The 17,559-nt window shown below is 43.9% G+C and overlaps 1 protein-coding gene across 2 annotated transcripts in view; it reads left to right on the forward strand.

Annotated features, from left to right (window-relative positions):
- The window catches only part of TMEM114 (transmembrane protein 114), a 63,567-nt gene extending 46,879 nt beyond the window's left edge, over nt 1-16,688 (forward strand). The window contains exon 4 of one of the 2 annotated variants that reach the window (XM_033236572.1): nt 16,559-16,688. In XM_033236572.1, the coding sequence (XP_033092463.1) occupies nt 16,559-16,638 (80 nt within the window). In that variant the 3' untranslated portion in view covers nt 16,639-16,688. Of the gene's footprint in view, nt 1-5,518; nt 5,771-16,558 lie in introns of those variants that run through there. The other variant, XM_033236574.1, reaches the window with a different exon arrangement.
- The last annotated feature ends 871 nt before the right edge of the window (nt 16,689-17,559 follow it).

The raw sequence follows: 17,559 nt of genomic DNA on the forward strand, positions 1-17,559 counted from the left end.
AACCCACAGAATCAATATTTAGAATGTTATAAAGCCAAGTAATTTGCATTTCCTACCACTCCCTGCCAAATCGTTCTTACATGTTTAGAATTTTTGAAAAGCAGGTCTAGCTCTGTCAGACTCAACCCTTTGCAAACCTGAAATCGGATATGAAAGTTTTCCACGATGGTGCTGGAGGAGCAGACTTGGGAATTTAGAATGACCTGGGATGACCCAGGGAGACCTTTGCATCTCCTTGTCTGGGTTTCTTTAAAAATGTGAAATAGATGGAACTGGTTTATTGTTACCCAGAGGTAGGATAAGGCATCTCTTGCAAGATGTTAGAACAGGGAAAAGAACATTTCAGTAGAGGTTCTAGACACAAAGTTTGGGAATGAGCCCTACAGTTGGAACACAGTCTGAAGCAGGAGAAATCTTGGCAGGGAAAGTAGAGGGGTGCCTGGTTTCACATCCTCCTTGGTCAAGGGACCCCCCGCCCTGAATCATCCTCAACATCTCAACCAGAGAAGGTGATAGCAGATGACTTCTCCAGGCACACAGTGCTGTGCTTCTGCTGCATTTCAACCTAACGCTGGGGTGCTTCTTTTTGAGTCGGGTCTCGCTGTGTCACCCAGGCTGGAGTGCAGTGGTGCGATCTCAGCTCACTGCAACCTCCACCTCCCGGGTTCACGCCATTCTCCTGCCTCAGCCTCCCGAGTAGCTGGGACTACAGGCTCCCGCCACCACACCCGGCTAATTTTTTGTATTTTTAGTAGAGGCGAGGTTTCACCTCGTTAGCCAGGATGGTCTCGATCTCCAGACTTCGTGATCTGCCCAGCTCGGCCTCCCAAAGTGCTGGGATTACGGGTGTGAGCCACCGCGCCTGGCCGGGGTGCTTTTTCTTGATCACCACACTGTTCCGGTTTCTGAAAGCTGCCTCGCAGGGTGGTGGATCCCTTAGAGGTAAAGTTCATATGGGGCCTCTGTGTTACATCTCTCTAAGCCATTCCCACTGCGGCCGGACCCCTTTGGTCCTCACCAGCCTGACCTCTTGGGCCCTGCAGCATTCCAGAATCTTCCCAGTTCCCAAGTGGAACCCTCTGCCAAGTAACCCCTTACACAGACAGGCAAAGAATATTGTGGCTTATGTTGAGTTCTCTTTAGTTTATGATTTATTGATGGAGAATATGAAATTTTCATTAAAACAGACTGCTGTTTCTCACTCATTTGTTGCATTTTTAATTTGTATTTTAAAACATTAATAAAACTGACACAATTATTTTTCAAAATGTCAAATATATCGAAGATATGGGACTGGAACGAAGCTTCGTGTTGTAGCAGAAGGAGGCATTGGTTCAAGAAAATGATCTCCTGGTTACACTGAGATCCTTCCCCTTCCTGAACCTTATGGTCAGATAAATTGTCTCTGAGTTCTTTTTTTTTTGGAGTAAAGTTCTAGAATTTTTTTTTTTTTTTTTTTAATTACACTTTAAGTTCTAGGGTACATGTGCATAACGTGCAGGTTTGTTACATATGTATACTTGTGCCATGTTGGTGTGCTGCACCCATCAACTCGTCAGCACCCATCAATTCATCATTTATATCATGTATAACTCCCAATGCAATCCCTTCCCCGTCCCCCCTCCCCATGATAGGCCCCAGTGTGTGATGTTCCCCTTCCCGAGTCCAAGTGATCTCATTGTTCAGTTCCCACCTATGAGTGAGAACATGCGGTGTTTGGTTTTCTGTTCTTGTGATAGTTTGCTAAGAATGATGGTTTCCAGCTGCATCCACGTCCCTACAAAGGACGCCAACCTATCCTTTTTTATGGCTGCATAGTATTAGAGTTCTTAACAGATATCACTGTTTACAAAGTACTTTCATTTTTTAAAAAATCCTGAGATATTATCCAGTAGTGCTTGGGGCGGTCCTGGGGTATGTCTGTGGTCTTAGTATTATTAATAATGTACCCCTGGACTGTCCTCCTTTGTATGACAAATTGTATGATGTTCTGAATCCAAGACTGCAAGAGGTCTTGACTTAGACATAACTGGTTCATGTCCTTGGTAGCCACATGACCTCAAGCCTGTTTCCCCATTTGTAAAATGCAGAAAATAATAGCACCAACTTCATGGTATTGTCATGAGTTTAGATGATATGATATAATATGCCTGGCATACAGCAAGAGATCAATATATGATTGCTGCTACCGTATTTGTGGCCATTATTATTATTAGACCCTGCATAGGGCTGATCCCGACTTTGCTCTCAGCCCGAACTCACTCTACACTCCCCATTGCGGCCTCTCTCTGGCAACTCTGGACTTCTTTCAGTTCCATGTGTATGTCTTTGCCACAGGGACTTTGCACCTGCTGCTTGATCTTTTAACCTGAGTCCTTTCTCAGCTCAAACATTATCCCCCAGGGAAGCCTGCCCTGATCTCTCTCATTAGATCAAATCCTGTCGTCAGTTCTTGAAACATCCTACATCTCCCTTCTGTAACAATTGTCATTGTCAAAAGTTAGCAGTTATTTCTGTGATTCCTTGGTTTATGTCCATCTCTACCTCCAGTCTGTAATTTCGAAGAAGATAGGAAGTATGTCCGTCTGTGCTTACCACTGGTTCCCAGTACCTAGTGGAATGCTGAGCTATAGTGAGTGGTCAATAAAAATTGGTTCAATGAGTGAATTGAATTTCACTGCTTCCTGACTCATCAGTTCTACTTCATCTGTTCCTATTAACGCCCAAGTCTCCCCGTCTTTTTCTGTATCTTTCACTGACTATCCAACCTTGGATAAAATGGGTGCTATTATAACAGTAATAATAGCTGAGATTTTTGGAGTGCTTGCTGTATACCAGATATTTTACTTGCATTATTTTTTTGGAGACTTACGACAATCTGATGAGTTCAATGCAATCATCATCACTCTCATTTCACAGATGAGGAAACTGAGGCTGAGGTAATGATACCCAGCAGGTGAGTGACTAGCTGGGATTCCCGCACAGATGGCTGGACTCCAGAGCTCCTGTCTCTAGCTGAGACTGTTCTGTTCCTCCTGTAAACTATTTTATGAGAAAATAGTTCATCACTGTATCCTTAATCTCCAGCCAAGTGTCTGGAATATAAGGAGTGCCATAAATATGCACTCAATAACTTGATGTTTGAATGAATAAATAAATTCTGATTATTAAATGCCATATTTGTGGCCCAGCGTGGCGGCTCAAGCCTGTAATCCCAGAACTTTGGGAGGCTGAGGACGGTAGATCACTTCAGGCTGAGGTCAAGAGTTCAAGACCAGCCTGGCCAACATTGTGAAACCCCATCTCTACCAAAAATACAAAAATCAACTAGGCATGGTGGCACCTGCCTGTCATCCCAGCTACTCTGGAGTCTGAGGCAGGAGAATTGATTGAATCTGAGAGGTAGAGTGGTAGAGGTTGCAATGAGCCGAGATTGTGCCACTGCATTCCATCCTGGGTAACAGAGCGAGACTCTGTCTAAAAAACTAAAATGATAAAATAAATGGCATATTTGTGAGTTGTAATTTTTTTTAAAGTTACTTTCGTGTTTTTTTCTTTTTTAGTTTAGGTTTCCTGTCACAATCTGGGATCGCCATGGAACATGTGACCTATATGAACAATGTCTGTCTTGTTTGCGGTGGGGAATAAATATTTAAGGATCCCCAGGCCAATTGCACGCAGGGTGCTTCCAGCTGGTGTAACCTGGAATCCCAGGTTGGGATCTGAAAGAGTGAAGATTCAGGGGTAATTTTCCTCTGAAGGGAGTCGGGGCGTAGGAGGATGGAAGGAGAGGGTGGTGTGAGGCTGCGGGGAAGATCTGCCCAGGCATCTGAGCCTGCTTGCAGGAGGCAGAGCCCTCCTTCGGGTCCGATGAGGGTCAGAGAGAGAAGGAGGCTTTGCGGAGCTGAAGCCCTCACTCGGGCCAGGGGCAAATGTTCTGGGTAAGTGGGTCTTGGGTTGGGATTCTGCTTTTAGCTTCCCTACCTCGCACCCCTCAATTCCATTCTCAGAGGAAAAGGACCACTGAATCTTGCGTCTTCCAGATCCCATCCTGGAATTCCAGATCATATCAGCCGGAAGCACCCTGAGGGGAGTTGGCCCAGGGATCCTCAAACATGTATTCAGCACCGCCCACAAGGCAGACGTTGTTCATGTGGATCACATGTTCCATGGCAATGCCCAGATTGTGACCGAACACCCAAACTGAAAAAAGTGGAAGTAACTAAAAAAAATCGCAGCTAGCAAGTATGCTATTTAATAATCAGAATGCATTTATTCATTCAAACGTCAAGTTATTGAGTACATAGTTATCGAGCTCCTTATATTCCAGGCATTTGACTAGAGGTGGAGGATACAGTGATAAACTGTTTTCTCAAAGACACAGATAGGTACACTATAAACGATATAATTTAAATATCTCACAAATTTATCTACTGTATACAAATAAAATACATACATACACACACATATCCAGTGAAGTATATACAACTTGAAAACACAGAATGGCCGGGCGCAGTGGCTCACACCTGTAATCCCAGCACTTTGGGAGGCCAAGCCGGGCGGATCACGAGGTCAGGAGATCGAGACCATCCTGGCTAACACGGTGAAACCCCATCTCAACTAAAAATACAAAAAAATTAGCCGGGCGCGGCGGCGGGCTCCTGTAGTCCCAGTTACTCGGAGGCTGAGGCAGGAGAATGGCATGAACCCGAGAGGCAGAGCTTGAGCCGAGATCGCGCCACTGCACTCCAGCCTGGGGACAGAGCAAGACTCTGTCTCAAAAAAACAAAAAATAAAGAACAACAAATAAAAAAAAACCCACAGCACACTCATTCTTTGTCTAGATTCAGACAGTCATGTGGTCTAAAATTCCATGGGAGCTACAATAGAGTACATCGTGTACAATAGAGTACATGATGACACTTCTCTCTCCTCCCTTGGGTCTCTGTTTGCCCACTGTCTCCCAGTACAACCAGCACCATCAATTCTTTGGTTTCCCCTCCAGAGCAAATATGTTTATCTTTTTTTTTTTTTTTTTTTTTGAGATATGATTTTATTCTGTCACCCAGGCTACAGTGCAGTGGAAAGATCATGGCTCACTGCAGCCTCGGTTTCCTGGGCTCCAGTGAACCTCCCATCTCAGCCTCCTGAGTAGCTGGGACTACAGGCAGGCGACACCATATCCAGCTAAGTTTTTTTTTTTTTTTTTTTGTAGATACAGAATCTCACCATGCTGCCCAGGCTGGTCTCGAACTCTTGGGCTCAAGAAATCTACCTGCCCTGGCCTCTCAAAGTGCTGGGATTACAGGTGTAAGTCACCACACCCAGTCTCAGGGCAAAAATGTTTACATATGGCCCCCCGCCGCCCCTGCCACGACACCTTTCTTTTTGTTTTCTCTCTTGTTTTACACAAATGGGAGCAAAGTAAACAGTGTTCTAACCTTGTCTTTTATGCCTATACATATCTTGGAGGTGGTTCATGTCAGTACACAGAAAGCTTTCTTGTTCTTTTTTATAGCTGCTTTTTGATAGCTCCACGGATGTCAATGGTGAATTATTAACAGGAAATCAATAGAATGGAAAACTTCTGCAGGGCTTTCCTGTTATGGAAAGAAGTTCCTGGTATAAAACAGAATGGGGGAGAAAACCAGATTGTAGTTTCACACCTTATGGTATCATATGATATTATCATGGTTATGAAAAATAGAATCTACACATATATGTGAATAGCTATATGGATTGGGAAGAAAGTTTATTAAAATATTAACATATTAATGTTTATTAAAATATAAAATATTAAAATATTAACACCATATATATGTGTGTGTGTGTGTATGTGTATATATATATATATATATGGTGTTTTGTTTTTTTTTTTGAGATGGAGTCTCGCTCTGTCATCCAGGCAGGAGTGTAATAGTGCAGTCTTGGCTCACTGCAACCTCTGCCTCCTGGGTTCAAGCCATTCTCCTCCCTCAGCCTCCCAAGTAGCTGGGACTACAGGCATGTGCCATCATGCCTGGCTAATTTTTGTACTTTTAGTAGAGACGGGGTTTTATCATGTTGGCCAGGCTGGTCTTGAACTCCTGACCTCAGGTCATCTGCCTACCTCGGCCTCCCAAAGTGCTGGGGTTACAGGTGTGAGCCACCATGCCTGGCCTGTTTTTGTTTTTTGAGACAGGATCTCACTTTGTTGCCCAGGATGGAGTGCAGTGATGCAATCACAGCTCACTGCAGCTTCAACTTCTGAGCACATGCGATCTTCCAGCCTCAGCCTCCCAAGAAGCTGGGACTACAGGCATGCACCACCACGGCCAGCTAATTCTTACATTGTTTGTAGACATGGGGTTTCATCTTGTTGTCCAGGCTGGTCTCCAACTCCTGGGCTCAAATGATCCTCTCACCTTAGCCTCCCAAAATGATGGGATTACAGGTATGACCCACCACACTTGGCCTGTATTTTTAATAAAAGTAAAAATGTGTGATTCCTACAGCCATGACAAAGGAAATATTATCTTTGTTTTGAAACAAACAAGTGCCCTTCACACCTGCTCTGCCTTTTACTACTGCTGAGGGTGGATAATTAGACCATGCACAGCGCTGATTCCCAGGGCCTCAACTGTGAGTCCTCCCCTTTTTCTTAGCTCAATGCCTGGCACATGATTAAAACATGGAAGCAAAAAACCCAAAACAAACAAAAACAAACAAAAAACAACAACAAAAAAGAAAAAGAATAAGTATCTGAACTTAAGGGAGCAAGAATGGCTTTGTCAAGGGACCTTTGAATTCACTTTAATTTGCTTTAGCAAGTCTTTGAAGACTTCATTACTTGAGCTGATTTTAGTAATGAATTGGTTGTGACTCTCCCCATTGCTAGTCATTATTCCCTAATGTTGAGATACTGAGGTTGCAAGCCTTCATCCAAGTCAACCTTCTTATTTTAGAGACGAGGATGTTCAGTCCCTCAAAGTTCCCGAAGAAGACGTCAAGGTGTGGTGAAGTTAGCTATGTACAAGTTATTATATGAAGACCTTTCAAAACATACGAGTACCTGGGGGCTAAAAATAATAAAATGGGTTGTTAGAGATGAAAGAGTTGGGATTCAGGACCTGTTTCAACCCCTTCTTTTTTTTTTTTTTTTTGAGATAGTATCGCTTGGTCACCCAAGCTAGAGTGCAGTGGCACAATCTTGGCTCACTACAACCTCCGCCTCCTGGGTTCAAGTGATTCTCCTGGCACAGCCTCCCAAGTAGCTGGGATTACAGGTGCACGCCACCACACCCAGCTGATTTTTGTAATTTTAGGAGAGATGGGGTTTCGCCATGTTGGCCAGGCTAGTCTCCAACTCCTGACCACAGGTGATCTGCCCGCCTTGCCCTCTCAAAGTCCTGGGACTTTGAGGCATGAGCCACTGCGCCCTGTCCAACCCCTTCATTTTTGATGCTTTTGTCTCTCACTTTGACCATGAGGACTTGAGAAAACACTTGTTCAGGATCAAACCAAAGAGCCAGGGCTAAAACCTGGATATTATGATTCTCAGCCCTGGGACTTTCTTCAACATTGTGTTCCATACACCCCAGGCAGCACATGAAAGATGGCAGGGCTCCCTACGCAGTGAGTCTTCCATATCTTCGCCTTTACTTGACTTGATGAGAATTATGCAGGAACCAAAATTCGCAGGTGACGTTCCCACGATGAAGGATTGGCTGCAATGCCACATTCATCACAGAACTCATAAGAGCAGTGCCTACAGTTTGGAAATCCTTTTTCCTTGACAAATGATATATTTCATTTATTTCCCATGATCTTCTTGCATTATTTCAGTATTATTAATACTTGGCAAATATATTAAAAAAGTAATAAACTGGCAATTATGATTGTGCTATGGACCCCAAACTGCAATTATTCATTACGTTTCAATTATTAACTTCCCTTCAAATGTCTTTCAGCGAAGATTGTAAGAAGAAAAAAAAATCCCGATGAAGCTCTGTACCCTGGTTCCTGGAGATCTATGTTTCACTCTGACTTGACATTTTTCTGATTTATCTGCTATCTCAGGGCTATAGGAATCAAAATAGTAATAAAAAAGTCCTCGCTACTTAATAAACAATAACCATCAACACCTTATATTTATATAGAGCTTTTTAACTCTTTCTGGTGCCTTAGTATCTATGACTGCATTTTATTTCAAAACTAGGCTCATGAAGTATGTGGTTCCAATATATGCCCCTGTTTATTGAAGGGGGACACAGAGACACATAGAGACTCAGAGACTAGTGACAGAGGACACTCAGACGGTGAGACTTCCCACCACTCACACCCCTCCACCACCACTCCCCATCATAGTGTCTCAGCACCAGCCCCAGTTCCAAGGCGAGTCTTGACCTAAAGAGAAAGTCAATCACTGAGACTGATGGAGAAGGTGATGATGACAGGAGTAGCTGTTCTCTGAACTTGCACAGGGACCTAAGTGCTGGGCACATGTTACTTTGTCTAATCTTCCCAAGATCCCAATGGGGAAGATACAGTAATAATTCCGCTTTATGGAAATCTTAGGAGATTTGCCCAAAGGCCCACAGCCAGTATCTAGGAGTACAACCATAGTGATGATAACCCTGATTATAGTTGCGTGAATTCAATGTTGACCATGGGCCAAGTACATTTGTAGATTTTATAAATGAGAGTCCTGAGGATCAAACGACTTGCTCAAAGTCAGTAACAACCACCATGTTGCTCACCTCTCCACCAGCACCCTCCTTCAGCACCCCCACCAAGCACTTGTGTGTGTCATCCCATCTGATGTATCACCTCATTACTATTTTTGCTTTAACTGCCAAAGGAAAAGTAGTGATGGTAACAGGAAAGAGGGATGTCTATGGATGTGGTTGCCTTGGAGAGACCCTCCCACCAGAATTTGGCTCATGATTAGCCCTCAAAGCAATTCTACACCCTCCACCTGCTGCCCCTTCTCACATCATCCCTATAGGAGTACGATAGGTGATAGCTATAAAGGACATGAAGAATTCCTTTTTTTTTTTTTTCAAATAAGCAAATTGCATTAAATTTTAATGATGGCTGTTATGGACTGGTTTGTCTTTGGTGCTTAAGCGAGTCCTCCAGTCCCCTTTGAAGAATTACATTTGCACAGATTAATTGTCTGCAATTTTGTCCGGCACATCCTTATCCCAGTCATCACACTGCGAAACCTTGTCCCCATCTGGGCAGAGCTCAATGATGTAGCACTTTGGCCTTTAAAATATGCACAATAAATATTTCAGATTTTCTGATGAATGACTTGCTCTCATGGCAAGGCTGCAGGGATAGAGTTTTGCAGGGACAGAAGGAGGGAGAAGCGAAGCAAATCTCAAAACGAGAATCACTTTCAGGCTTCACAAAGAGGTACTGGGTGCCAGGCAGAAGGGGTGGCTTTTGTGGTCAGATGCCACAGCAGCAGGAGTCACGCTGGAGTTGCTTTCTGAAATGCCTGACTGTGTCCTTCTCCTGGACAGGTATCACTTTCCCAGGATGACTCTCTTCCAAGGAGCACATTTAACCTTCCCAATCTTAGGAACCCTATATGAGACCAAAGTTCCTGCTGAAAGAGATGTGTGATTTTCGGTAAACTGGTCCATGGAAAACTCAATGAAGTGATCAATGTAACATTCAAGGTAACAAGTGAATAGTTAATGGTACACTCAGTTGAATAGTCTGTGGAACCCTCAGTGAAATAATCAATGTAACATTCAATTGGTACTTTGTACTCCATTTATTCAACAATTCAATTTTCCATAAAGCATCCACTTGGTCCTTTAAAGCTCTGGACCAGATCATGCCATTTACCTTTTAAAAAGATTCCATGGTTTCCTATTACACTTACAATAATATACTAACTCCTGACCATGTACCTAAGGCTCTGACATGAACCATAACCACCTCACGCATTCATCACCCCTCACAATACTCCATCCACACAGGCCTTGGCGCATCTTCCCTGAACTCACAGAGCATGTTTCTGCTCCAGAACCTTGACACTTGCTCCTCTCTCTTCCCAGAACACTCTGCCTTGGGATCTTCCCAGGGCTGGCTTCTTGATGTCATCCAGGTCTCAACTCAAACGTTCTATCAAATGTCTGAGGATATATTCTTTTTTTTTTTTTTTTTTTTGAGACGGAGTCTCGCTCTGTCGCCCGGGCTGGAGTGCAGTGGCCGGATCTCAGCTCACTGCAAGCTCCGCCTCCCGGGTTCACGCCATTCTCCTACCTCAGCCTCCCAAGTAGCTGGGACTACAGGTGCCCGCCACCTCGCCCAGCTAGTTTTTCGTATTTTTTAGTAGAGACGGGGTTTCACCGTGTTAGCCAGGATGGTCTCGATCTCCTGACCTCGTGATCCGCCCGTCTCGGCCTCCCAAAGTGCTGGGATTACAGGCTTGAGCCACCGCGCCCGGCCAGGATATATTCTTGAACTAATCTAAGGTAATCCCTTCATCTCAACCATTCTCCATCAATTAGTTTATTTTATCAGCTCTCATCACTATTCAAACTTGTTTGCTTTGTGTATGTGTGCTTTACTTATTGGTTATCTGTCTCTTCCAGTCCAATGTAAGTTCCATGAAGGTAGGGACTTTATGTTGTTCATCATGGTATCCCTACTGCTTAGAATGTAGCTCATCACCATGTCAGTGCACAGAAGACATCTGTTGAATGAATGAATATTTCTTGAGCACTAATGATATGCAGATTGTATGTTGAGCACCTGGAATATAGCACTAAATGACACACGTGGTTCTTTTTAATGGATCCCTTTACATTCTAGTAAGGTGTTTGTCCTTTCACCTTTCATGGCCTTGGACAGCAGCTCTGGGAGGCAAACACACCCAGATAGGAGTGACTGGTGTCCAATTTTGATTATGATACTAGGGTCAGATTCAGAACTCCTAGAGGTTTTAGTGTCAAAAGAGTTTTTAGAGATCACGGCATCCAAACTTCCTATTTATAAGTCCCAGAGAGAGGATGTGGCTTAGACAAGTTTACACAGAGGGCCAGTGGCAGAGCGAAAATTAAAATGCAGGACTTTTGACTCCAGGAGTTATGTTCCTTCAATTTTATTGTCTCAATACTAGGATCTGGGTTCTGAGCAGCCTATGCATTGTTTCAAAAGAAAAATTTATACTAGCACATTCTAATTAAAACCCATCAAATCAAGATTGGTGTGTTGGAGCTGAACCCCAGGTAGAAACACAAAAGACCTTACTAGGGGCACCTGAGCCACAAAACAGCTAGACACAAAAACAGCTAGAGCTGCTATGAATTCAACTTTACTTCTCATCTACATGAGATAGGTTCCCTATCTCATAATAGAGGTATCTGCCAGGGGAATGTTCCTCATTTCTAGTTCACAAAGAATTCTACAGCCCTTTCCATTAAATATCTGATTGACAATCCCTCTGAGTGCTTCACAGACTATTCACCTTTTCCATGGACTATTCTGTTGACTGTTACATTGGTCATTTCATTGAGGATTCCACAGACTATTCAACTGGGTGTCCCATGAATTATTCAATGGTTACCTTGATTGTTACACTGGTCACTTCATTGAGTTTTCTATGGATGAGTGCACCAAAAATCACACATCTCTTTCAGCAGGAACTTTGGTCTCAGATGGAGTTCCTGAGACTGGGAAGGTTAAATAAACTTCTGCATGGGTGCAAGGGGCCCTTCTACCTCTGTTATCTTGTTGTGGCAGAATCCTTCAGTGCCCACTCCTTGAGAAAAACCAACATGGCTTCCCTTGTGATGACTCTCACAGCAGTTTCAAACGTGGCCATAAAAAGCAGTACTTGACTTCCCAGCTGAAACACTTCTTTTTCCAGTGTCCCAAGGAGGGGGTTGGAATGGGATAAGTTATGTGTTGTGGTTTTAGGCATTAATGAATATGAGAAACTAAATTATTGAATTTTGCAATGCAAATTATATTTTGAACAGAAATTCTTCATTTCTGAATGCTAAGGACTCATAAAGAATGTCAATGGTTTATGAATTAGGCCATTAGCATGCAATTTGTGATTCAAACAGCACACTAGCACTGTGTAATAAGTAACTATATAAAGAGTAGTGTTGTTGTCTACATTTTCAAAATATTTTGCTTAATGCATTAGAAAGTTTTCAAAAGGCTGCAATGGGCTGCCCTTCCTTCCTCACTCCTCCCTCCCCGCCTTCCGTCTTCCTTCTGTCCTTTTCTTTTGAGACAGCCTCGCTCTGCTGCCCAGGCTGCAGTGCAGTGGCACGATCTCAGCTCACTGCAAGCTCCACCTCCCAGTTCAAGCCATTCTCCTGCCTCAGCCTCCTGAGTAGCTGGGATTATAGGTGTATGCCACCACACCCTGCTAATATTTGCATTTTTAGTAGAGATGGGTGTTTCTCCATGTTGACAAGGTTGGTCTTGAACTCCCGGCTTCAAGCAATCCATCTGACTCGGCCTCCCAAAGTGCTGGGATTATAGGCGTGAGCCACCATGCCCGGCCCCTCCTTCTTTTCCAAACTTCCTCCCCAATCCCAATTCTCTCCCTCCCTCCCTCACATCCTCCTTTATTGGTTAACTACATTCCCCTCCCTTTCTTCATCCCTCCCACCTTCCCTTCTTCCTTCCTTCCTGCTTTCTTTCTCTCCTTCCTCTCTCCCTCGCTGTCCTCCTTTCTCTCTCCTTCCTTTCTTTCCTCTCTCTCATTCTCTTTCTATTGGCTACATTAGCTATTACTCTTATGCTTCCCAGTCTAGTCCTTCCCAGATTAGATTATGGGAACTGAAAGAGTTTTAAGAACGAATCTAGACTAGTCCCACTAGTTCTAGAGATGTGAACCCTGAGACCCAGAGAGTGAAAGGTCATGTCCAAGGACCCACAGGGATAGATCCAGGTGGAGCCAGGTCTCTGCAATACTCACCCCCTCAAATGACTCCATCATGGCAGCGAGCAATCGACTCATCTCAGATACTTTGCTGAGAGTGGGTTTTCATGGAAGCAGAGAGATTAGGGCACTGGCTATCAGGTGAAATTAGAGGGTGGGAAGGAGGTGAGAAACTGGAGGTGAAAAAAGGATGTAGCAGGAAAAAGCTAATGCAAATTTCAACTGTACAGTTTATTAATTGGGATGACTTGATCTCAAGGCAACTGGGACCATGAAATAGCATTGGTATGGAGTAAAATTTCAGTTCAGTTGAAGAAATAAGATTTCGCAATTAGAACCATCAGTCAAAGAAGGAACTACCTAGTGAAGTGGTGCGCATTCCATCACTTAGAGAATTTCAGGTTGAGTGCAAATACTAATACGTAGAAATCCAAGAGCCTAAAATTCTTCTAGCTTAGTGGTGGTCAACCTTGGCTGCACCTCAGAATCACCTAGGGGAGATTTGAAAACTCTCTCCATGCCCGAGAAACACTGTCAAGGAAATCAGACTTTCTGGGGGTGCTACTTGAGACATCAGGACTTTTTTTTTTTTTAAGTTTTCTTTTAAGAATTCCAGTGTTCAGCTAGGATTCAGAACTACTGGTAAGCCCAGTGGTTCTCAAATTTTAGTGTGCATGAGAAACACCAATGAAGCTAATTATGAATGTAGGTTCATGGGTGCCTCTGCCTACCTATTCCAATTCAGTTCATCCAAAGGGGGACCTGGGAATCAGCATTTGAACAAACAACCCAGATGACACTGATGCTGCTAATCTGAGGACCACAGTCATAGAAACACTCCCTGTCTACTTCTTCATGTGATATTCAATTCTCTTCAACAAATGTCCCTGCTAGTTATACACCTGCCACTTTGCTGCTTCCAGAAACAAGGAGGAGCCAATTCCACTAATGGGTTAACTGCACGTGAGAGAGCTCTGACTCAAGGCCAATAGTCTCAGATGGCTTTGGGGAGTCCTGGTCAGAATCATTTTGGAATAGACGTACTCAACTTTTAGCTCCAGGGATGCACACATAATCCTAGCCTTGAGTGGAAAGCTAGCGATAAGAGAGAAATAACCTTCATCCAAGTCTAGCTGTTCTCTTCCCATATTGATGGAGGATTTTTGGTTATCCTTGCTTCTCACCCTAGCCAGCTGCAGTCTCTTCCAGGTAACCAAGATGCTGAGGATTTTGCTGTCTTCTCCAAACAATTCTCTAAAGCTTCCGAGAGTGCCTTTCCCACTTTGCAGGAAAGACCTTCAAAGTCAATAGTCCTGTGTTAGCTGTAACGAAACAGACAAGATCTAGAGTCTGCCAGGGATTCCTGCAGCAGCCATTTTCCAGGAAAATGGCAAACAATAGCATTATTCAAATGACCAGAGGCAAAATATCCCCCCTACCAAGAGTGCCTTGCAGATTCGCACATTCTGTAATGGAGTGTCTTCAGAAGCACACACAGAGACTGTGCTCAGTGAGTGATGGCCAGAAGGCAAAGAGCTCACCTTGGGCTATGAAATATTTAGAAGTTAACTTAGCACCCTCATGCTTTATAAAGAAGAAAGTTCATGCATTTTAAATTATTTTGTAAATCATGTTGAAGGCTGACAATGCAGATTTACCACCACGGCTGCGATTTAAATACCAGGTTATCGTCTCATTATGTTAACAGAGTGAAGAGAAAGAGAGAGTCATTCTCTCTGATCTGTCAAAAGCCTGTTGCGCTCCTCTTGGTGAAAGCATGCCCACCTCCTCAACTCTGGCTTCCAGGAGATGCTCCCCCTTGGTGTGAGAGGTTGAGGAAGGGTGTGATTGGATGCTTTGAGAGAACTGTCTGTGTTTGGGGGAGCAGGTCAGAAGGGGTGACAGAGTGTTCGTGCCTATTAACTAGAACAGCATGGTGCATGAGCCAGGTTACGTCTTCTATAGCAGAGTGGGGCAGCGGGGTGACGTGAGATGCATCTTCCTCCTTTATCAGAACTTATGAATTCCTTCAAAAGAGAAAGAGTGTGTGTGTGTGTGTGTGTGTGTGTGCATGCATTTTGGGTGAACAAATTCATATCAGAAACTATCAGGAAACTAGTTCTGGAATGGTGGCTCAAACCATGAGTTCTAGCACTTTGGGAGGCCAAGACAGGCAGATCGCTTGAGCCCAGGAGTTCAAGGCTAGCCTGGGCAACATGGCGAAACCCCATCTCTACCAAAACTTAGCTGGGCATGGTGCCATGTGCCTGTGATCCCAGCTACTCAGGAAGCTGAGATGGGAGAATAAAGTTGAGCCTGGGAGGCAGAGGTTGCAGTGAGCTATCACGCCACTGCACTCCAGCCTGGGCAATACAGGGAGACCTTGTCTAAAACAAATAAACAAACAAACAAAAAACAAACAAACAAGGACAAACTATCAGGAAACTGGAGACCCAGTCTAGGTGATGAGGAGGGGGAAATAATAACTTGCAAATAGCTCACAGAGCCCACACTCCGCACCTCGTATTGGAGGGGAGACAGAGTCATGGTGTGGATTTACAATCAGATGCTGTTTAGTTAGGTGTTTGCAGCTGTGTGGTTTTGGACACGTTACTAAACCTCCCCGAGCATAGTTTCCTTTTCTGTAAAGTGGGGCCCAAAACTACCACCCTCAGTGGTCCCATGTGACAATAAAAAGAAACAGCACAAGAAAGGGGCTTAGTACAGGCACAGAGTACAGTCTCAATGCAGTCTGGCTAAAAACACGCAAAATTCCATGATTAAAAAAAAAAATCTTACAACTAGAAATCTTGTTTGGGCTTTGCAGTTGTTATCTTATTTTGTGCTCACAGCAAACCCACGGGGAACTGTCCATGTTATGCTCATCTCACAGACAAGAGGACTGGGGCTCAGGTAAGCAATGAGCCTCAAAGCACACAGACACTAACAGGCAGAGGCAGGATTTGAATTTGGGTGTCCCTGACACCAAAGCTGGGGCTTTTCCACTTTCCCCTGCTGTCTCCCTTCCCTGGAGAGAAGATCTCATGGCTTTATGAGCTTAGGAGCTGTGAGGGCCCATGAGTTGAGCAGTGAGGGAATATTTATTTATTTATTTACTGAGACATAGTTTCATTCTGTTGCCTAGGCTGGATGGAGTGCAGTGGCGTGATCTTGGCTCACTTCAACCCCCACCTTCCAGTTCAAGGGATTCTCCTGCCTCAACCTCTGGAGTACCTGGGACTACAGGTATGACCACCATACTGGGCTAATTTTGGTATGTTTAGTAGAGTTGGGGTTTCACCATGTTGGCCAGGCTGGTCTTGAACTCCTGACCTCAGATAATCCACCAGTCTTGGCCTCCCAAAGTGCTGCGATTACAGGCATGAGCCACTGTGCCTGGCCTACTTAGCATGTTTTCATGTTCAAAGTTTAAAGTGTTGGTGGCAGGAAAATGTTCATGGGTTGGAGAGAAACTACCAACTTAACTCATACTCATTAACTTTTCTGGTAGACCAGGGGATGGGTGGGCATTATTTTGCTGTGGCTAGATTGGAGGGTGTAACCATCTGCTCTTGCATTGCTGTAAAGAAATACTTGAGACTGGGTAATTTATAAAAAAAGACGTTTAATTGTCTCACAGTTCTGCAGGCTGTATAGGCTGTATAGGAAGCAGAGCAGCTTCTGCTTCTGGGGAGGCCTCAGGAAACTTACGATTATGCCAGAAGGTGAAAACATGAACTCTCATCTTGATCATGATACAAAATAAATATTGGCTATATCAGAACAATTGGATAGTCTTGTTTTTGTCAGTCATAACATGGTAAGTTCAACCCCCATGTCAATTTCTGAGATTGCAAAATCAGCAATAACTGAGGCAAAGCACCGTTAATGGACAAGACAATGTCATCAAGTAAAATCTCACAAATAATATATTGCTGTTTGTCATCAAGACACTTAATACACTAGGGGCTGCTCCCAAAGCTCCCATAATCAATTTTTGCTAATTTATCAATTCTGTGGCTCTGTGAGGGTTCTGGTAATTTCATATTTTACACACCCACAGAGGTTACAGTAATTGATTCAGTTCTAGAAAGTCCTGTAATGACTTTGAAGCATAGCAGCTTCTGCTTCTGGGGAGGCCTCAGGAAACTTACAATCATGGTGGAAGGTGAAGGGGAAACAAGATGGGGCTTTAGTACTCTGGTACCAGAGTAGTGTAAGGAGCCCTAGAAAGTACTGGATAACCAAGAATCAATAAAGGCAAAAACCAAGTCTGCTCTGGGACATGAGCTCAAATAATCCATGATGCTTCTCATTGGAGTGCGTTAGATCCAATGACATGCAGTTTCTAAATCTTGGTCTTCCAAATATCAAATTCCCAGTAGGGAATCCAATTTTCCCAGGTCCAACCAGGTACTCATGCCTGGGATCATTCAGCTATGATTGGGTTGGCAGAGGAAGGGGTTCCTATATATAGTGGGGTCATTATTGGAGCCAGATAGACATCCCATGAGGTCTCAGAGTGCCAGTGCTGGGAGGTATCGTCCACATTCCTTTGTTTGTCTGTCTCCTTTCCGAGAAAAGACAATCTGAAGCTTATCTTTTTGCTTTGAGACAAATCAACACATAAACCAAGAAAGCAGCAGGAACAAGAAGAA

This window comes from Trachypithecus francoisi, unplaced genomic scaffold, assembly GCF_009764315.1.
Source record: "Trachypithecus francoisi isolate TF-2019V2 unplaced genomic scaffold, Tfra_2.0 Lachesis_group15, whole genome shotgun sequence".
Lineage (NCBI taxonomy): Eukaryota > Metazoa > Chordata > Mammalia > Primates > Cercopithecidae > Trachypithecus > Trachypithecus francoisi.